This window comes from Oratosquilla oratoria, chromosome 26 (genome assembly GCF_046742065.1).
Source record: "Oratosquilla oratoria isolate Oo_2021 chromosome 26, ASM4674206v1, whole genome shotgun sequence".
Lineage (NCBI taxonomy): Eukaryota > Metazoa > Arthropoda > Malacostraca > Stomatopoda > Squillidae > Oratosquilla > Oratosquilla oratoria.
Window position 1 is genome coordinate 21,194,005 of NC_134802.1, and position 22,764 is coordinate 21,216,768.

The 22,764-nt window shown below is 44.2% G+C and overlaps 1 protein-coding gene across 9 annotated transcripts in view; it reads right to left on the reverse strand.

Moving 5' to 3' along the window:
- Positions 1-22,764, reverse strand: part of LOC143039407 (histone-lysine N-methyltransferase SETD1-like) — a 109,231-nt gene that overhangs the window by 51,626 nt on the left and 34,841 nt on the right. For 8 of the 9 annotated variants that reach the window (XR_012967634.1, XM_076209392.1, XM_076209390.1 and 5 more), the window contains 4 exons: positions 22,520-22,726; positions 20,184-21,518; positions 11,591-11,720; positions 6,339-6,374 (listed from right to left, as the gene is read on the reverse strand). Coding sequence is in view for 8 of the 9 variants with exons in the window: in XM_076209392.1 (XP_076065507.1) it covers positions 6,339-6,374; positions 11,591-11,720; positions 20,184-21,518; positions 22,520-22,726 (1,708 nt within the window). In the remaining variant the exon portion in view is untranslated. The remainder of the gene's footprint in view (positions 1-6,338; positions 6,375-11,590; positions 11,721-20,183; positions 21,519-22,519; positions 22,727-22,764) is intronic. The other variant, XM_076209394.1, reaches the window with a different exon arrangement.

The following is a 22,764-nucleotide window of genomic DNA, read 5'->3' on the forward strand; positions in this document are numbered from 1 at the left end:
TTTCTGCATTTGTTACAATTTAGCAAAACATTTAAAAGTACCTGAATAAACAAAAATCATGTACTATCTTAAGTGATATACCTCATCTATTATTAAAAATTCAGCTCATTAGGTTTCTATTACTTAGGATACACAAAAGGCCCTTTCACCTTTATAAACAGAGGTGACATTCAAAACACACAATTATGCCATACATGTAACCCAAAATACTTAAAACCCTCTAATTTGGGAAGCCTCTCACTCTTCACACTCACAATCAACCTACTAAAATCATCTGTCAATATTTCTTCTACATCTCATTGCTTTTGCTTTCATTCTTTTTCAACTTTCTTCTCACACATACTCTTCCAAACTCAAGTCACTAATTGCTTCAGTTTCTCCTCAGAATTGGGCACAACTGCAGTAAAAACTGGTTCACTTTCACATGAACATGACAATCATCAATCACGATTTCTTCTGCATCTCATTATTTCTGCCATAATTCTTTAAATTTTCTCACACATACCCTTCCAAATTCAAGTCACCAATTGCTTCAGTCTTTCCTCAGAACTGGCCACAACTGTAGAAATTGATTCACTTTTACAAGATATCTACATAATGAAGGTGCTTTTCAAGCTTTCATTTCTTTCGATGCTACTTGTATCTCCTCTTCTGTATCAACTTCATCATTCTCCTTGTATCTCTCACCATCAAAATCAAAGTCTCCCTGTCCTCCTCTGCATTCAACTTCAAAAATACCTCATCTCCCACTCACAGCCATGTCCACTTCCTCCCATTACCCTCTCCTCTTTACCAAACTCTTCTCTACACACTCATTCCACTTTCTCCCAAAACATCCATCCTTAATCTCCTTTACATTCAACAACTCACTAATACTTCCTAATACTCAACCCATCCTCCCCTTACCACCTTCACCTCTATTAACATGTCCATCTTCACCTTTTACCTTTTTCTTTCTACATGATTCAATCCCCTCTCATTCTCTTCACTTCCTTCCAAAATATATTTTTATTCTTTTGAAAAATTTCTGTCATACACATACATCATTTTACATCTGCTCTCTTCTTTGTCTCCCTTACCTTACATTTTGTTTCTTGTCTTTTTTTCTTGTACCTCTCATATGCTTCTGAAGTCCAACCTTGGAACCAGTCCACATACTGCTTCTTTCCTACTCCTGCCTTCACATAATCATCCCACCATTCACAACTCTTCCTTCTCATCTATTTCTGGTTGGCCATAAATACATCCTTGACTTTCATTTATATTGATGTTTCTATCATCCCACACCTGCTTGCAAACAATAGGGCTCACTCAACACCAGCAATTTTATACCTTCCACCTACATACATATATTCACATACCAAAAGAACTTTTCCCCCCTGGAAATGGAGGTGGCCCAGCCAAAGCATATACCCATCCTTCCATGCACAACCATAAAGTATCCTTAGGAAGTGTAAGCTTTCTAGTATAAACTTTCTTTTTCAGATTGCCAAAGGTAAAAACACTTGTTTATATACATAAAACTATTATAGAAATAAAAGAATTATCATACAAAAAAATGCATTATATTGTTCTATACACTGCAAAGAGAAGTTCAAAATAATAGCAAGCACTGTTAATTTTCTTTTGTAAGCAGTGAGCTTAGGCTTACTAGGTACAATTTTCAGAAGATTATTCAGTTGACTACAAAAAGAAATCAAATCGGGGAAAAAAAAGATGAGTGAAAAAAAAAGTAAGAATGTGCTGAAAGTACAGTACTGCAATGTCTTTCAAGCAAAAGAAGCACAATTAAAGTTAAAAAAGTAACCACTACATTACCAACTTAAGAGGTCCAACAAAGAAATGCAAAAGAAACTGAAAATTTCATACAGGTGTTGACATGACAAACAGAATGAGGATACTGTTTGTTTATTTTTCCTTTTTCTTTTCCAACCTACAGTCCATTACTCTAGCCACTATGATATTATCCTCTCATCCACTCAAAGAATAAAGGAACAGACAAGAAGAACATTCCTTCAAGCCGCATTTCCTCATGCACTTTAAGCCATTCTCCATTCACTGCTATCTTTTGTACTCATGCCCCCCTTCATTTTATACTTCCACCTAATTCTTGGTCTGCCACTCAAATTCCCTCCATCTACTCTTTTTAACTAGTTTTTCTTCACTCATTCCATATACCCAAACCATCTCAGCATTCTTTGATCAATCCTATCTGCCAACTCCCTTTTAATCTATACATGTACAATATAACCATACCCGACACCTCAGAAATACAAATCTCTTCCTACGCAGACAACATAACAATTACATGCACACACCATAATGCAGACAAAGCTGCAAAAATACTACAACCATACCTTAACACCTGGTTCACTACAAATACACTTGCCCCAATCAAATCTACAGCAACACTTCTCACCAACTGGGCAACAGAACATAAATACATATGCCTATAATCAACAACTCTCCTACTACACACACACACACCCAAGATTCTTGATGTAACATCCAATACATCTATGTCATTCTAACACCACAAATCAAAGACTAAATGCACACCTAGACTTAATGCATTGAAATCAATTACAGATACATTATTTGGACAAAACAAAGAAACTAACACTACAATACAAAATGCATATGCTCAATGATGAATTATGCAAGCCCAATATGGGCCCCTAATCTCATTGAGACATATTTCAACACCCTTCAGACCATAAAGCCCTAAAGCCCTACCACAAAGCCTTAAAGACTACAGACTGCACAAATACAACACCTACAGACCCTACACTATGAAACAAATGTCCTCAAAGTGAAGGATCACCTGACATGTGAGGCACACAAACACTTGCCATGGCCTCCACAACCACAGCACATCTACTACACTACATACCAGAACACCCATACATGCCAAGAAACATCAAAACAACACCCAAATACCTATACCACACACAAATACTCTCTTCTCTTCCTCCATTATCATATCATTCACTACTCCATCAACAAACTGAAAGACAACACATTGCTGCATGCCAGACCCCTTGATATCCATCCCTCTGAATCTTCTCTCCCCTGAGAGGACAGTGTCCATCTGGCCAGACTGTGATGTAGACACCATGCAGCCCTTCTAAGCTACCAGAAGAGGCTGGATGACCACATTGCAAATAACTGTCCAGGATGCAACCCTTCGCCCAATACTATACAACACATTATGGAAGACTGCATTGTATACAATCACATAAACCAGCAACACAATATACACTCTATAAATGATTTGTGGGAAAACCCAGTTTCAGCTATGGCATTCCTTAGGGAGACAGGACTACTTGGCCAGTCTAGGGAATGACAACTATGATAATAACAACTCCCTTTTCATCCCCACTCCCTCTTTCACTCCACACTTCTCACTCTATTTTCTAACCACCCATACTTCTTTAACACTTCATCTCAAATACAATTAGGCTCCTCTTTTCTGCTTCCCTCAAATTTGCTTGTTCCTACCTATATACTAAGAGCTTTTTCCCTTTATAAGGGTGGTAGCCAAATCAAAGGCACATACCTACTCCCAACCATTCCACTTCCACCCACCACCCTTTCATCTTAGTTCCTCATGGATGACAGGGTCATCCCTGTACCCTGTCCACTACCCTAGGTCAGAAGCAATGTACCAAGACACAGTACATCCACAGCAAGGCCGCTTCACTTAATTGATGACCCCTCTCCTCTCCGTCCCCTCATGCAGAAAAAGAGAAGACAGGGAGAAATCCCTTTGGGCAGCATCAAAACATCATTAGCATATAACCCCCCCCCCCCTCCCCATCTTCTGCCCCTCCCTTCTTTACATAACTGTATCATTTATACACGGTCACTCTCCACTCATCTCTATCTCCTGCCTTCTCCCTTCCTTGCTCAATAGACATTCCACTCTTGCTCAATGCCCCCTTCACCCCATCCATCTCAACCTCAGTCATTCCCTCAAAATCACTCCCCCCACCTCTGCCTTCCACACCTCTTTTACTCTTTCATCACTCATTTTTTCCGTGTCCAAACCTTCCCAATAACCTTTCATCAGCCCTATCTGCCATCTCTTTTTTCACTCCCACTCTCCTCCACACCTGCTTATTTCTCACTCTATCCAACCTAGTAACCCCTACCATACTTCTCAGACATTTCATCTCAAACACATTTAAACTTTTCCTTTCTACCTTTCTTAAATTTCAAGTCTCTGCCCCATACAATGTTGTCAGCACAATGACACCTTCATATAATCTCTTTGCATCCATTCTCAGTTGCCTATTTCTCATGACACTTTTTAATTCTCCAAGACATTTCCTTGCTTCTCTCAATCTATAATTCACCTCCACCTCCACTCCTCCCTTTCCTGCCACATGCAACCCCAAGTACCTAAAGCTATCCACTTCTTCACCCTCTCTCTTTTTAAGACTTAATTCCAACTCAATGCTATCCTCTCCCCTTGCACATCTCATACCTTGCTTTTACCTACATTTACCTTCATCTTTCTCCTATTGTATACCTTCCCAAACTCCATCACTAACTCCTTTCATCCTTCCTTTGACCCTGCCACAACAAAGTGTTGTCAGCAAACAGCAACTGGCTTACCTCCCACTTTTCTACATTTTATTTAACCATCTCCAGTCCCCTTCCCATTACCCTTACATTTACCTCTCACACCACCCCATCCATCTGTTCCAGAAAATAAATACATACACCAATAGGCTTTTTACCCCCATCAGAGGGTTACTGAGTCAAAACATACACCCACCCCACAGAAAGACAACCAAAAAAATACATATAATAAAACCATAGACATATACCACCCCTCCTTTTTCCAACAATGAAAATATACAAAGAAATTCAAACTACACAAGGTACAAAGATATCAGACATCTAAAACACTGAGGCCCAGGAGCAATTAAGGTTTTTACAGATACATTCAACCTCTCCTGGAAGCAAAATATAGAATTCAATCAATCTTCATTCGAGCACATACAATAGCCATCTTACAAGCACACAAGCCACCACAAAACCCTGTATCCTACTGACCAATCTCCCTACTATTTACTACACCTAAACCTATGGGAAAACCAACCTCATAAAGTTAAATTAGGTTAGGTTCAAAATACAATTGCCTAATATGAATTCAAGAAGAGCAGATCTACATACAGAAACCAAAACCTTCCCCAATGAGCAGCACACAAAAAAGATTGGCACACAGTTCTATGCAAGAGCCTTCAACCTCATCCCTTCATCCTATCACAAAACAAACACAACCGAATCCAACACCAACATCACACTACTCAAAACCTCTACAAAAACTTACCATCTGTATTTAGCAACATGTCTATGCAAAAACACATCTGCACTCAGTTCACAAAAATGGTACTACAAAACCACCTACTGAACTAAATACTCCACCAACTACCTCAGACATAAGCCCTACATAGAAATCCCACACATGACTAGCACAGATTGCACTAGCACAACTGCATTAAGGCTACCAACCAGCTTTAAAACAATTCCAATACAGAATAGGTCTAGCTACAGAACCAATTGCCCCTGACAAAATTATCACAAAGACACTAAACACCTCATCCTACACTGCCCTACTCTAGCCTTACCAAGATAAAAACACAACATTTCTTCTTTGAGTGACTTGTGGGCCAATCTGACAGCTGTTGGCAGTTACTTGGGAGCCATGGGTCTTCTGTAAGCAAGACCTGGGGCAACAGATTAATTAACAACATACTTTCCTACAATGCCATCCACCGTTTCATCTCCTACTCTAACAATTAGATCCTCAAACATAACTATATTCACATTCCTCACAAAATTCCACACTCATTTAAATGTATCTCAAAGTTCTTCTCTTTCATTTTTCTCATTAACCGAGCCATACACCCTTACAAATATCTATCCCTCCCAACCTATTCTCATTTGTTCCTATATCATCTTTGATGACACTTCTTTCTATCCAACCAAAGGCAGATCTCACCATTTTCCAATGGAGCAACTCCTTCTCTTCACTCTCAACACCCTACCTACCACACTCCTAAATTCAAAACTTACTTTTCCTTTTCAGTTTAGTTTCACTCAATTCTAACACCGTATTCATGGAAGTAGGGATATGAAATTTCTAATTTAGATTACTCATACAGATCAGACCAAAGATGTTTGAAAGCTACAGTTTTATCAAAGAAGAGATAAGAATTCTGTGCAAAGATGGAAGAACTATGCTTTTGAGATGGTAGAAGGCTACATTTTTTCTATCCCAATCAGCAATATCTGAAAGGTCAGAAGTTAGGTATTCAGAAGCTAACCTGTGCAGCTCCGGATGATCCTGCTGAGTGGGGCATCTGACGAATGATGTGTAGAGTGAGGTCATCAGCATATGAGTAGATAGGACAAAAAAAGTGAAATTAAGGTAGGTCTTACATAAATAAAAGGAAGAGAGTTGATGACAAATAGAATCCTGTGGAACACCAAGATAAATGGTTATGGAATGAATGGAGATTCCCAACAATAGTAGTTTGAGACCTGTAACAATGGATATTTGAGTGGACACGACAGAAAGTAGGTAAGACACCACTAAAGGGACTTCCGGAATGAACATTTGTAACACACTCTCTTTCATCAAGTCATTGCAATGTACACTTGGAGATATTTATGATAATTACTACAGCATTACATTCAGCAAGCACAAAGTTTTGTAAATGAAATTTTGGTTACCAACATACAAGTTGGTAAAGAATATAATGTAAGATACATATGACAATTTCTACAACTACTTCTACCAAAAATGTTTTGTTGCATTGACTCTGACCTGAGTAGTGGGTGGGACTGGGATGACCCTTCATCCATGAGGAGTTAAGATGGGAGGAACAACAGAGTGGTTGGACAGGTGTGGAATAGCTGTAGGATGGTTGTATGCTGACTTGCCCAATCCCTTTATATGGGTGAAAGGGCCTTTTGGTATATACATGTATGTATGTGCATCTGCTATATTTTTGAAGTACAATAACTTTTTCAAGACAACTTGAATACTGCTAGCATTCTCCATAAGAAGAGTAGAAGAATAGTTAAAATGTTTGACATAGCTTTGCCTCAAAGGAATGGGAACAATGAATGAGAAGAACATTTATATCTACTGATGACAAATAACAACAGCAGTTATTCCCTCAGGTTTCAATGACTAGATATCCACAGCACCACAGCAACTGGCAATGGTCTTTAGGCCCTTCCACACATCTCACTGGGACAAAATGTCAGACAAATGCCTGCACAGTATTGATATGGGCCTGTGTTTCCATGTTACCAATTAGCAGGAAGAGAAAGGGAACAGTTCCCAGTTATCAGCTCTTCTTGTGGGAAAAGGTGGATAGAGATGTTCAAAGTTCATAGACAGGTGTTCAAAATATACCTCAATACTGAAAGACAAGCACCTGTCATGCATTCTGTAAGCAGTGTGATTGGGGACAGGGACCCTTCATCCATGAGGTAGATATGAATATGTGTATGAAGAGTGTGTGTTGTTTTGACCTGGCCACTCCCACTTATAAGGAGAACAAGTCTTTGGTGGATATTCTGTATATATGAAAGAGTCCCTTACATAGTAGCAGTATTCATACCACAGGAAATCCAAGAAATACTGCTATAAACTCTTCTAGTTGGTATCAAAATAATACATAAGAGAACCCACATACTGTATAGGACCATTATCACTAGCTGTTGTCTCAAGTTTTACTGAAAAGAAACTCGCAGCCTCACAGTGGCTGGCAACAATCTACAGGCCTTCCCATCTGTCTGGGAAAATACTGGATTGAGGCATGTGATGTATTAACTTGGGACAGTTTTTAAGTAACTACCTCACAGTAGTAGATGGGCAGCATTCACTGGTTGTCAGCTTTCTTTATGAGAAAAGGTGGAGGAAATACAGATGAAGTTGATAAGAGATCCTGGGTCCAGTCTAAAGACAAGTGTCAACCCCTGAACCTCCAGAGAGAGATGAGGGTGCTGACAAGCTTTGAAGACAATCCGAGAAATCACTCAACAAACAAGAACCACACTAGTGCAACTACATTCAGGCCACAACCCAATACTAAAACAGTGATGAAGCAAACAACTGGCCAGCCCACAGAAGCTAATTGCCCCAGATGCAATCACTACACAGACACTAAACACCCTAAACTTCACCACCCTGCTCTCACCCTATCCAGTATACAAGGAAAATCAAATCTGGAAATAAACATTAAAATCCATAAAGCCCATAAAATATGGTGGAAATAAACTCAAAAAAAGACTCAAATCTCAGTACATAAAACATATCATGGTTACACACAGAGGAAATGGTGAGTTCACTCCATAGAATGTTGCAGAAATTAATAGGGAGAATGGTTCATGGATACAGATTTACAAGATCACAGTTGATGCTATTTCTGGTCCTCTTCTGAAAAGGACTCAAGAAGAAGGATACTATTCATCCATTAAATCATAGTGCAAGGCCCTTTAATTTTTTTCTTTTTTCTTTTTCAAACCTTTGATATATATGAAATTTAACCAGTGTGGCAGGAGACAAAAAAAAAAAAAAAAAAAAATCCTTCACTCATCAGGTGTTATGCTTGGAAGTACAACAAATGAGATTTGGATGGGTGTAGGATAGGTGTATGAATTGACTCAGCCACCCCTCATTAAAAGGGGGGAAAAAGTCTTCAGGTATATGAATGTATATGTAGTTTAATTGAAATGGGCTGCATTGCCGAGTTCAAATCATCTTCTCTGAATGAAACAAAAAATTATAAACAACTTCAGGCAGTGACTAGATCAATGACAGCACACCAAGTTCCACTTCTTCTTACTTCATTTTATACCCCTGCAATTGATCTCTTTCTTTCCTTCAAAATGAAATCCAAATCCACTTAGGCTTTCTCTCAATTAATGCATTACAAAAGATTTATACATGTACACCATTAAAGTCTATATCCAGTAAACATGTTTACCATGGGTTGTGCTTCCACATTACAACCAACATTCACTTGTCATACTTGATCAATTTCATCCCCACACCCATCCAAAACCCATTTGTTACCCTTCCAGTCTTCACACCTCCTGGATGAAGGGGCATCCCTGTCCCCTACCACACTGCACAGGTCACAGGCAATGCAGCAAGATACTGCACTTCTACAGCAGGGCCTGACAGCTGAAGCTGGTTTGTCCACAATTGTTCATTATATAGTAACCCCCTCCTTATCCATTTTAATTTCTGGGGCACACTAGAACATCTTTCAACCTTCATCATTTCCTCACCAACAACAACTCTTCACTCACTATTTTTTGCACCATCTTTTCTTTAATCAACAGACATTCATTTTTCATCAAATGCCCCTTTTAATTCATCCATCCACCTCAATCTTAGTCTTAGTCTCAATCTCATTCCATCTACCTCTGCTTTTCACAATCAATTTGTTTCATTTTTCCTCATTTATTTTTTCTATATGCCCAGTCTCCACATTCTTTGATCTTTCCCCCCAGACCCTGCCTACATTCACATTTCTCATTTTATCCATCCTTGTAACACCTTCCATACATCTCCATTTCATATGAAGCCCATTTCAGCTCTGCCTTTCAGCTTTCTTCAAATTCCAAGTCTCTCATCCTTACAGTACCATACGCACTATCATTCCCTCATAAACATTCTCTTTCATCTCCAGATAAAAAATCTTTATAACCTCATAACACTTTTTACCCCCTCCTCCCCCATTTATTTCTATTTATATACCAAAGATTTTTTCCCCTTTATAATAGATGTAGCCAAGTCAAAAGGCATGTACCCACTCCCACCCATTCCAACCTCTCATCTTAACTCCTCACAGATGAAGCATTATCCCTGTCTCCTGCCCACTGCCCTGGGTCAGAAACAATGCAGCATGCAGAAAATCGAGAAGGCAGGGAGAAATCCCTTCCGGCTACATCAAAATATCATTCACACATAGCCACTCCCTACTCTCCAAAACACCCCATCACCCACCCCCTCCCATCCCATCCTTGCATCATTATATCGTCTACACACAGTTATTCTTCACTCATCCCTCTTTCATGCCTTCTCCCTTCCTTCCTCAACAGACATTCCTCTTGTGTTCAAAGCCCCTTTCACCCCACCCATCCATCTCATCCTTGGTTGTCCCCTCAAGTTCACTCCATCCACCTCTGCCTTCCACACACCTTTCACTAATCTTTCTACACTCATTTTTTCTATGTCCAAACCATCCCAACACACTTTCATCTGCTCCATCTGCCATCTCCCCTTCCACCCTGCTCTCATCATCTCCCAGTTTCTCACTCTATCCAATCTTGTAAACCCTACCATACTTCTCAGACATTTCATCTTAAACTAATTTAAACTTCTCTGCCAATCTTAAATTCCAAGTCTCTGTGCCATACAGCACAATCACTTTCATATAATCTCTTTACATCCATTCCCAGATGCCTATTTCTCATGATACTTTTTAATCATCTAAAGAATATACTTGCTTTTCTCAATCTACAATCTACCTCCACCTTCACTCCTCCCTTTCCTGCTACATGTGACCCCAAATACCTAAAACTATCCACTTTCTCTTGCCTCTCTCTTTTAAGACTTATTTGCATCTCTCTGCCATCCCCCTCCTCTTGTACATCTCATCACCTTACTTTTATTCACATTTACCTTCAACTTTCTCCTACTGCATACCTCCCGAAACTCCATCACTAACTGCCTTAAGCAGTGTCATCATCAAACAACAACTGGCTCACTGAGGCAAAATAATTCCATCTGAAAACCTACACTCAAAAATCAAAATTCTCATCACTAAGCAGCATACAGGAATACTTAGCACACTTTATTTCTTTGACCCCTTAACCCCATTCACCTGTCAGATATGCATATCCCACAGAATGCAACATGAAAATAACACCAGCAGTATTCTATTCAAACATCTCCAACAGCCTACCACCATTAGTACCCCAATACATCAACCAATCAATCCACTGTCCTGGTTTTCTTTTGCAAGAAACTTGTGGCTTCCAGGAAACCAACCAGTCATCAATTCAGCCTAGAAGTCACTGTGAAGAGATTTTGTGCAGCTGTCTGAAGTGGGTGAGTGCAGAAGAGTGTAATATAATGTGCATTGTCTTCTGTGTGGTGATTACATCTAGGACATTTACAGTCTGTTGCCAGCCCAACTTTGTATTGGTACTGCTTGATTCAGTGTTTAACTGAATGTTAGGTTTTTAATTCTGGGTGCTATAAGACTATTCCATTTGTTTCCATGGTAACCCCTCAATGGCAAGGGGATTAAACTACTTAAACACACCTTATAAACATATCTGTCCTCACAAAGCTAACTCTCCAGTAACTTTTTTCCTTTAACCAAACTTACTTTTTTCCTTTAACCAAACTTCATAAGTGAATCTCCTAAATCAACACTTCAGTGACACATACTTTATTTACACATATTTCATAATCACACTTCCCCACCTTATCCACATGTAGCAGTCAAGACTTTAGGTTTTAACACAACTGTTCTTTAAACCTTACCTTGAATTTCCTTTCCTGCTCATCCCACCAAGCTTCAAACGTTTTGAAAGCAGTGGATTCGATCATTCTCTTGTTAAAATCTTTTTTAAGAATTTTCTTCAATTCTTCTATCACTGTATCAAGCACAGCACTGGAAGAGAAAGTGATACTGATAAAACAACCCACTCTCCCTTATTTTCTCATTAATCTCCATCTGGCAAGGAGCAACCCCGACCAAAAGAAATTATCTGGTGAGTGAAATAGGTCATTAACATGCCACTGGCTAGCAGTAGTCAAATCCAAACAAAGCTTACAAAGTCTGAAAGAGTAGATACAAATGTATATACATATACATCCCAAAAGGCCTTTCACCTTTTAAAAAGGAATACCCGAGTCAAAACATTCACCAACCCTATACTTATTCCACACTAATCCAAAACCTATTCACCATCCCTCCCATCTTGGCATTTTGTGAATAGTAATCCATCCCCCAACCTCTTAGAATGTCTCAAAAATACATAAATGAATTAATAAGATTTCTACCAATTCATATTGAAAAGGAAGTGATATTTGGAGAGATTATTGTGTTAACAAGTGGTGACCCTAGAGGTTAGCTTACACCAGCAGTTTTTAACCTTTTTTGGCTGCGACCCAAAATCCTGTCCACATCAACCATGGCGACATCTACCTTCATAAACACTTTTAAATTACAAAATACTTGTGCTTTTCATCTTTTGCTTAACCTTAAATCATAATGACTTAGGAATTCACCACACTTTCCAGTGTACACTTATGGTTGACTCTCTTCTTAAAAACTGTTTGCTATCTTCAACTCCCTTTCTAGACACTCAAAAAATTTCTACTACATCTATTGACTCATCCCCTACTCTAGCATTGAGATACCACACTACTACTTTGAAATTTCCCAAAAATGTAATTTTCGCAGGAAAATTAATTTTTCCCTGATACAAACCTGAGGTACTCCTTACCCAAGGATACGCGGCGCGTTTCTACCGCTAACACTGTGTGTGCTTGAAAACACCTCACTCCGAGGGTCTGGGCAACCATTATCCTCAGTAAGGGGCCCTCCTGGGGCAAGGGGGCCCCCCCTCCCCCCACAAGGGTAGGAGGGTAGAAGCTCCATTGTCTGAGCCAGGTATGAAATTAGTCACGAGGGTTGACAGGCCAGGGAGAAGGAACTACTAGCGGGGTGGATGAGGAGGGCCATTAGAGGTAAGGAGTACCTCAGGTTTGTATCAGGGAAAAATTAATTTTCCTGCGAAAATTACATTTGTTCCGAAGAATACAAACTCTTCGGTACTCCTTACCCAAGGAGACTTGGACTTAGGGGGGAAGGAAGTATTTGTCTAGCCTGGGAAACCCTCGTAAGGAGAAAATGTAGAGTGCTAAGATCTACGTTGACCAGACCCTTATACATTCCCCGAAACTGTGAAGGGCACCTGGATCTGTTCCCAGAGTGGAGACAGACAGGGCATACTCACTTTGTACCCCTTGTAGGGCTCGAACTGATTCCCTTGGAATGCTTGAGAGCCCTCGGTGAGGTAAGGGAATGTAGGAGTATGAGAAGGACTTGAGATAGGTATCCCCGTGGTTGCCGATCCAGAACTTGGATGAGGCTTCAGGGTTGGCTGTGTGCCATTGGTACGGGGTATGTTATTTCAGGACTTCTTGGGCGGCCACTATGGGGCCTAGAGAGAAGGTCCCTAAGGATTCCCACATGACATCTTTGAGATAAAAGGAAGTGAACGTAGTCTGGGACTTCCATATACCTGCTTGAAGGACCTGGTTGACTGACCGATTCTTTCGGAAGACTAGGGAGGGCCCTATTGCCCTGAGGTCATGAGCTTTTGCTCCAGGGTAATCCGTGGGGCTCGAGGCGTAGGCCCTACGGATGACTTCCTTGATCCAGTAAGAAATGGAAGTCTTAGTGACGGGCTTGGGTGTACCCCTGGTAGAGACGAACAGTCTTGGCAAGTCTGGTCTAAGATGCTTCGTCCTCTTGAGGTAGGTCCGGATAGCACGTACCGGGCATAGGACCATTTCTGCATGTTCGCCCCCTACAAAGTCGTCCAAGGAAGGAATACTAAAGGACCAGAATCTAGGGTCGGGTTTGGCCGGATCCTGGTTTTTGGCAACGAATTGGGGCAGAAAAGTGAAGGAGACCTCTTGCCATCCTTTCGAGTGGGCGACTCGATAAGAGATGGCATGCAACTCCCCGACCCTCTTGGAAGACGCCAGGGCCAAGAGAAAAACTGTCTTCAAGGTGAGGTCCTTGAAATTAGCATCTCAGAGGGGTTCGTAAGGGGGGCCCCGCAGAGCGTTGAGGACTAATGCCACATCCCATGGAGGAGAAGTGATCTCCCTGGGGGGGCATGATTTTCTGAAATGTCTGAAGAGCATGGAAATTTCTGGAGACAGGGCTAGATCCATGCCCTTCAGAGAAAACACCTGATTAAGAGCTGCCCTATAGCCCTGCACTGCCGAGAGGGAGATCTTCTTGGACTTCTGGAGGAAGTGGAAGAAGGAGGCAATCAGAGGAATGGTGGCTTGCTCTGGGGCTATTGCTCGGGAGTGGCACCATTCTGCAAAAGCATTCCACTTCCCTTGATAAAGGGCAGCTGAGGAAGAGCGAATAGGGGAGGACATGTCTTCTGCCACTTCTTTGGGGAAACCCTTCTCTAGGAGGATCCGGACCATAGTCTGAACGCATGAAGCGCCAGGGCTGACGGGTTCTTGTGCCAGGCCCCGTTGACTGGTTGATGTAGAAGGTCGGGTCTTCCCTGAAGGGCCAGGGGCTCCTCCACTGCTAGCTCGAGGGCGTCTGGAAACCATGGGGCTTCCGGCCACCAGGGAGCGATCAAAGTCATCCGAAGGTTGGATGCGGTTCGTACTCTCTGGAGCACCTTCTGGAGCAAGGGAAACGGTGGGAAAGCGTAGGTGTCGAGGTTGTCCCAGCTTTGCAGAAGAGCATCCTCTCCCGCTGCCAGCGGATCCGGGAGAGGGCTGAAATACACCGGGAGCTGGTGGTTCCATCTGGTGGCGAAAAGGTCCACCAGAGGGGAGCCCCATTTGTTGATGAGGAAGGTCGCCACTTCCGGATGGAGGGACCACTCCGTGCTGATTACCTGACTCCTTCTGCTGAGGTGGTCCGCCCAGACATTCTTCTTCCCTGGGATGTAGCGAGCTCTGAGTGCCACTTGGAGGTTCTCGGCTAATAGGAGGATCTCCATAGTGAGATGGCAGAGGTCCTGGGAGACTGTGCCCCCCTGCTTGTTCAGGTAGGCTACTACCGAGGAATTGTCCGACATGATGCCCACAACTTTCCCCGAGATTTGACCCGAGAAGTGACGGAGAGCCAGCAGTACCGCTTTCAATTCTAGCCAGTTGATATGGGCTGTCCGCTCGACCGTGGACCAGGAACCGCTGACGTGATCGTCGTTGAGGTGGGCCCCCCAGCCCTCCTTGGAGGCATCGGAGAAGAGGAGGACTTCGGGGGGAGATGGGCCGAGGGGCATCCCCACGAGCAGGTTGCACGGGTCCTTCCACCAGAGAAGAGAATGCTTGACCTCTCCGGTAAGGGTGATGTGTTGACGGGTGTTTCCCCTTAGCGGGGACCACTGGGACTTGAGGAGCCACTGTAGGGGTCGCATTCTCAGTCTGCTCCTGGGTATTAACCTCTCGACGGAGGCCATGTGGCCCAGGAGGACTTGGCACTGTTTGGCTGTGAGGAACCTGGTCGATAGTGCCTGCACGACGAGAGAAGAGAGATTCTGGATTCGCTTCTCTACTGGGAATGCCTGCATGAGGGAAGAGTCCAGAACCATACCCAGGTACGTGACTCTCTGTCTTGGAATGAAATCTGACTTCGTCTGGTTGACCATGGAGCCCAATTTGCGGATGAAAGCTAGGACCGTCCCCAGGTGGTCGCGGCATAGCTGGGCGGAGTGTGCCAGGATCAGCCAATCGTCCAGGTAACGGAGTAGGCGAATCCCTCTGGAGTGGGACCACGCTGAGACGAGTTTGAACACTCTGGTGAAGACTTGGGGTGCTGTGGAGAGGCCGAAGCATAGGCAGGTGAATTGAAAGGTGGTGCCCTTGTGGACGAAGCGGAGGAATTTTCGGGATGAGGGATGCACAGGTATTTGGAAATAGGCGTCCTGGAGGTCCAGGGACACCATGAAGTCCCCTTCGCTGATAGACGCCCTCACGGCCTCTGGGGTGTCCATCCGGAACTTCGTCAGGGAAAGGAACTTGTTGAGAGGAGACAGATCGATGACAGGTCTCCACCCCCCTGTAGCCTTTGGTACTAGGAATAGCCTCGAGTAGAACCCCGGGTCCAGAGTTGAGACTTCCTCGAGTGCTCCTTTCTGGAGCAGAGTGGAGATTTCCTCCACTAGGGCCCGCCCGCGATCTGAGTCCGGATGGTAGTTGCTGACTTGGATGGGATAGGGGGAGAGGCTGGGGATGGTGTGAAAAGGAAGACGATAGCCTGCCTTGATAACCTGGATGGTCCAGTCCTCCGCCCCGGCAGCCTCCCATTCTCTCCAGTAGAGAGAGAGGCAACCTCCTATCCTGTGCGGGAGGGCAGGCGAGTTCCTAGAATTTCCTGCGTTGGGGTCCAGAGCCTCAATGATGTTTGCGCCCCTGTTCTCTATTGGGGAAGGGGCGGGGCTTTCCTGTCTGGGCTTTGGACTTCGAATGGGGAGGGGGCCCGTCTTCCCGCTTAGGGAGACGAAAAGGCTGCCTCTGCGTCTGAAAGGACCGAGGGGTCGATGGGGGGGTGGTCCTTGGCCTCGAGCTAGAGACGGCTGTTCTCTCGATGGCTCTGTTGTGTAGCAACTGGTTGGTGCTAGTGATTGCCGAGTCCACCACATCCGGGGGAATCAGCGTGTGGGTGAGCAGGGGGGCCCTCCTCAAAGGAGCATAAATCTCCCTGAGGAGGGGGTCACTGGGGTCCCCGAGGATGGTGTCTCTCCTGCGGGACTCGAAGTTGGCCCAGGACGTTGAGAGACAGGAAGCCTGATGCTTCAGGGCTCTGCTCGCGCTTGCCAAAAAAGCCTGGAGGTCGCATTCTTCCTGGGGTTGTAGTTCGGGTAAGAACTCCCTCGACGAGGCAAGGAGGCGTTCTAGCCAGGAGTTCACCGCCAGGGACAGAGCCAGTGAATGAATGTGGTCGCTGACTTCCCTGCCGGAGAGGAGGACGTTTCGTCTGCGCAGCGACTCGGCGTCCGCCTTAACCAGCTCTGGTAACCTCGCCGGGATCGAGGCTGCTCTGAGGGTTGACCCCGATGGGGTGTAGAAGCGCTTCTGGTGTTCCAATGGGACCGGAAGCCAACGCGCCTTCTCGGTCGTCCTTGTTGCGAGAGCGTCGGAGGCCTGGGCCATGGCTCTCGCCGTCTGCGTACTCCATGGAAGGTGGAGGGGAGTAGGCTGGGCTTTCTGAGAGTTGGCCGTCATGAAGATGTCAGACTCGAATGTGGGTTCCTCTTCTTTCGGGGGGCCCAGTCGATTCGCCCTCCGAACCCTCGCGAGGACGTCCGAGAAGGAAGGTGGGACCACCATCGAGGATTCCGACTGGGAAACGGGAGGGGAAAGGGAGCGTGGCCCCCCCCCCTACGGCGCTGTGGACATCGTCGTCGGAGTAGGAGGGGTCGGCACGGGCAGAGAGGAACCGCACGCTACCATCCTCGTCACTGATGGGTTCAGGGGGGGGCTGAGCAAGTGGAAGCTGGTCGAGGGGGGCCCTTGGGGGCGGAGACTCCTCATGAGCTTCCGTGCGGTGCACGAACCGCGCTTGAGAAGCGCGGAAAAATTCCCGTTGGGCCTCCATCTGTTCCTTCAACATAGTGACGAGTGAACAGAGAGTGGGGAGGAGGTCCGGGGAATGTCCTCTTGGAGAGTCCCGCCTGGGTGCGGATGGTCCGGGAGACGCCAAGGGGAGACTGCCTCCTCTGGATGAAGCTGAGTCACCTACGACGAACGCGCGTGTGGGTACACCTCGGGCTTCCTGCCCACCGGGCATAGAGAGGGTTCCGGTGATGACCCGGCTCGTCTGACGATAGGTGGAAGGACTGGGGGTCACCCGAGAAGGAGAAGAGGCTGACGCGCTCCGAATCTCCGAACTCGGTTCCTTTGTCCGTGGGGGGGTGGAGCTGCCGGGTAGCATCTCGGGGCCGGTGGACGCATCCGGGAAAAAGCTGGTACCCGGGGGGTAGTTCGCGGGGGCCAGAGACCTGTCGAAGCTAACCACCCTGTGGGCAGGAACAGGAGACAATTTAGCCTGAGACTGACTCGGGGCGGCTATTGTACAACCTTTCCGTTTACTACGCTTAGGAGGGGGGAGACAACTGCCTGCGTCCTCCGCCGACATAGCATGCCTTCTCTTTGTGTCGGGTGAGGGGGGAAGCCATCTTCCTTGCCCGCGTACTTTGACCCGTGGCTGCACCTTCCGGTGAGCATGAAAATACGCGGACCACTGCTTATCACCCCATTGAGCGCACGTAGTACACGGGGATGAAGGGGAACATTCCAGATTCCGACAATGGATACACCAAGAGTGTGGGTCCACAGTTGTCGGTGGGAGAATAGCCCGGCAGTGAAATTCACCGCGGGCGAAGGCACACATGCTATCGCGAACAACAACACTAGGACCAGATTCCATACTTACAGAGAAGCGGAGAATACCCGGTGGAGATTAAAGAGAGGGATAAAGGGAGGGAACAGGGGTCTCAAGCGCTTCCAAGCAGGGGGAAGGCGGCGATGCAGGACGTTCCACACAAAGGACGCCGTTGGAAGGGTGTAGAAGGCCGATGCAGAGTGTGTGCCTTTCGTTCGAGACAATCGAACGATGTCGGGTTTGGCGCAGGAAATTAATTTTTCCTGATACAAGCACGGGAGCGGGGAATACGGTCCCCGAACTGAACTTCAGTGTTAGCCGGACTGTGAGAGATGTTGACTCAATCGCTACCGCTTAGACAATGGAGCTTCTACCCTCCTACCCTTGTGGGGGGAGGGGGGGCCCCCTTGCCCCAAGAGGGCCCCTTACTGAGGATAATGGTTGCCCAAACCCTCGGAGTGAGGTGTTTTCGGTATTAGCGGTAGAAACGCGCCGCGTATCCTTGGGTAAGGAGTACCGAAGAGTTTGTATTCTTCGGAACAAATCTAAGCACTCTTTTAAATCTATCCAATAACCTTCCCTTTCCTCTTCACTCTTCTCCTTACCAAGTTCACATGCACTTATGAAAACCCAATCTCCCATCCCAGTTCCACTTTCACCCACATTAACCCTGAAGATCTTCCCTCCACTCCACCACACTCCTACTCCTCACCAGTAGAGCTACTCCCTCGTCCCCTCCTCATTCCCGACACTCCCCCATCACACTCCCAAAGTCAAAATCAACCCTCCATTTCAACTCGATTTCGCTTTATGCTAACCCACCCATCTTCCTTCTTAAACATACTGACTGCCTATCTCTTCTGTTTTACTCTCACCTGTACCATAACCACATTTTAAGATCCATATTTTAGGGTTCTTGTTGTAGTTTTCCCATGCCCTCTTATGCCTTGACTTCTTGTAAGATAAACATACAGAAAGCAGGATCCCTAGTCCTATCACCACATCACACTTTGTTGCCTTTTATGGCTCACAAGGGAACTGCAGTGGCATATTTCTTTTTTCCCCATACCCCAGAGGATACAAATATGTACAGTCATAATGTAAAAAAAAAAATAATAATAATAAAAAATAAAATAATCAAAATAAATAAATAAATAAAAATAAATAAATAAAATAAATAAATATATATATAAATAAATTCATAGAAGTACCACAATGGTAGTACAAAAGTAGCATCATTCCTCTACAAGTAGGGATTTTACTCCTACATAGACAAATGATGTGCAAGTCTAGTCTGTAAAGGCACCTTAAAATAGTTCCTAGATTACAGGCTGCCTGCTGCCATGTAATCACTACTGCATGACAAATAAACATCTTCATCATAAAATAAGATTCAATACAACAAATATAAGCATACACTTAAGGCTATCTTTATCATGAAAGATGATGATTTAGAACTACAAAAATACAATATCTTACACTTTAAGCTGTAAAATATAAAGATTCAATGTTACAATATGAAATACAATCACATACATTTAAATCTATCTTCACCATAATTTGTCATGACTCACAAACTAAGGTGATTATGCAGACATCCTTACACCTTTCACTCCCACCAAACACATCTCATTCAATTGAACCTTCCTGCTTAGACCGTGTGAAAACTGCACCCCATTTCTTCCCCAGCAATACTACCAGTTCACCCATATTATACATCTTTTACAGAATAGGTCATCAACTTCATCTATACACTCTTCTCCAGCTCATCTATACACTCTTCTCCATACCCATTTTCACTTGTTCATCATCATGACCATAAGCTCTTATGAATTCATGCTTGCACTCTTTCCCTAGTCTACCCCTCGTTTTTGCTCAACACATCTGATTTATGAATCCTCCAAGGATTTCTCTCATCCATTTTCATTACGCAACATAAAAGAATTCAAAACTACAAAAGCTAATTTTAATACGTACTTAAGAGTTGGGTCATGATACTGTCCGCTCTTGTGAGTTTGATCCTGAGCCTGTGCTGGAGGAGGAAAGCTCGGACTGTAGTATGGAAAGGGAGGCTGTCCAGGTGTCACCGCTGCCCCAGGCATTGGAGGAGGTGCCATCATACTGGCATATGCTGGCGTTGTCCCAGGAGGATATGTTGAATATGCTGGATTGTATCCAGGATAACCCGGTAGCAAGTTACTGGGATAGCCTGGAGGAGGTTGCCAGTGATAGTTGGTTTCTTGAGTGTGAGGATAGGTTGGGGGCAGGTACGGTGGTGGGTAGCTTGGTTGAGTGGCATATCCCGGATACCCAGGTGGAGGCGCAGTGAAAGTTGTGCTTCCTAAGGGCAAATTTGGAGGAATAGGAACATCCTGGTGCAGGATGGGGTCTTCCGTAGAGCTTAAGCTTGAGAGACTCATACGATCGTCATCTGCACCATTCACAAGTTCCTCATTTTCTTGCTTAATAATTGGTTTGGTTTCATCTTTTTCTACTTTTTCAATTTTTTCATTCACAGCCTCCTTCTTCTTCTCTTTTTTCTTAACTTTTTTCTTTTTCAATTTCTTTAACTTTTCTCTAGTTTCTTCTTTCTCTTTCTTTATTGCTTCTTTTTTCAAGGCAATGCTCCTCTCATGCCAGTAAAGGTACTGTGCATGAGAAATGAAAGGACTAGGAGGAGAAGATAAAGGTTCTAATAACGTACCTAGGACATCAGACTTTCGTTCATCTGATTCCCTAGAATTACGTGTGCCATCCCCAAGAGAACTAGAACCTGAACTAGAATCAGAATCCATACTGGAATCTGAGGAATCACTAGAACTGGAAGAGGAAGAAGATGCCACAGCCTTAAAACTAGTCTTTTTCATATCTTTGTCATCACTGTCTTCCTTTTTATCATCATCGTCATCACTTCCGGCACCAAAGTTGAGAAACGGGGGAGCAATGCCACAGTCTTTGTTCTGCAACAGCATTGCAATTCTGGTGTCCAGATCTAATGTCGATTTCTCGTCCTCATTATCAGATTCTGGCTTAGGTTTCACCTTAGCCTCCCTGCCGTCACTAATCTCAGGCACTCTACCTGACCACGTCTCCACACCAGGCTCATGAACTGGACTCTTCATGTGAGAGTTCTTCGCAAGATCTGGTCGAAGTTTGGATGATTCCCAAGAGGGTTGAGAATCAGATGAGTGCTCTTGTACAACTGGGTTAGTGTGACTGCTACTCGCAGTCCATTGTTGGCCACTTGGTGGTTGGTTGGTGTGACTACTGCCACCACTCCACTGGTGACTTCCAGTGGTAGTATTGGAATACCTGCAAATAAAAGTCTTGTGAGCAAAAATGTAAGTTTCAACACATCATCATTATAATAATGATGAATAGTCGTAACATATATAGGTAATGTAAAGCCATTTACAAAACTAATATATACTTTTTTACTACAACATTCATATTTCATAGTCTGTTGTCACTGATAGTTTCTCCACAGGAGCAAGGGCTATTACAAAGGTATTCTCAACAAATATGAAAACACCTGATTGATTGTTTCTAGTACTTTTCATTTCATGCATTAATAGTGCCTCCTCACCAAAGATTTTTTTTAAAGGAGAATTTAATGTATCATACCCTTATTACAAACTCACTCTGCCATGCAGCTTCAAACCATCTCCACTCCTGACATCAAGCTTCAAGTTGTGATGCTCTAGGTCAATTGGCTAGCAACATCCCTTGTTTCTAGTAATATCCACAATATCTTTTCTTGAACTTGAAGGGATGACCAAGGATGAGATGGATGGATGGGGTGAAAAGGGCGTTGAGCAAGAGGGGAATGTCTGTTGAGCAAGGAAGGGAGAAGGCAGGAGATAGGGGTGAGTGGAGAATGGCTGTGTATAGATGATACTATGATGCAAGGAAGGGAGGTGGTAGGGAGTGGTTATATGTGAATGATATTTTGATACAGCCCAATGGGATTTCTCCCCAGTTTCTCTTTTTTAGCATGAGGGGTCAGAGGGGGGGGTCACTGATTAGATGAAGTGGCCTTGCTGTGGATATGTTGTGTCTTGTTGCACTGCTTCTGATCCAGGGCAGTGGGCAGGATACAGGGATGACCCATCATCCTTGAGGAGCTCAGATGAGAGGACAGAAAGGGTGATGGATTGGAGTGGAATGGATGAGAGTGAAGTGGGTGGGAGAGGGTGCTTGCCTTCAGACTTGGTTACCTCCCTGGTAAGGGGGAAAAAGCCCTTGCTATATAGATAGATAGATCTTTTTTGTGACAACTAAGCAGAAGTCAAACAACAAAACCAGTCACCTACCCTGGTCTATAATCCTGATATCGCGTATAGCTTTGGTAATGGTGATAACTCTGATCATAACTTTGAAAATTAGCATGGTATCCATACTGCCTGTCATTGTAATACGTTCCACTTGGAGCAGAGTTGACAGCCGGTGCTTGTGGTGCTGCTTGATATAAAGAGCTACTTTTCCGCTCAGTTTCGTACCTGTTTTGAGAAAAAGTTTCACTGAGAAAAGGTATGATTCAAAAGTTCTATCAAGAGTG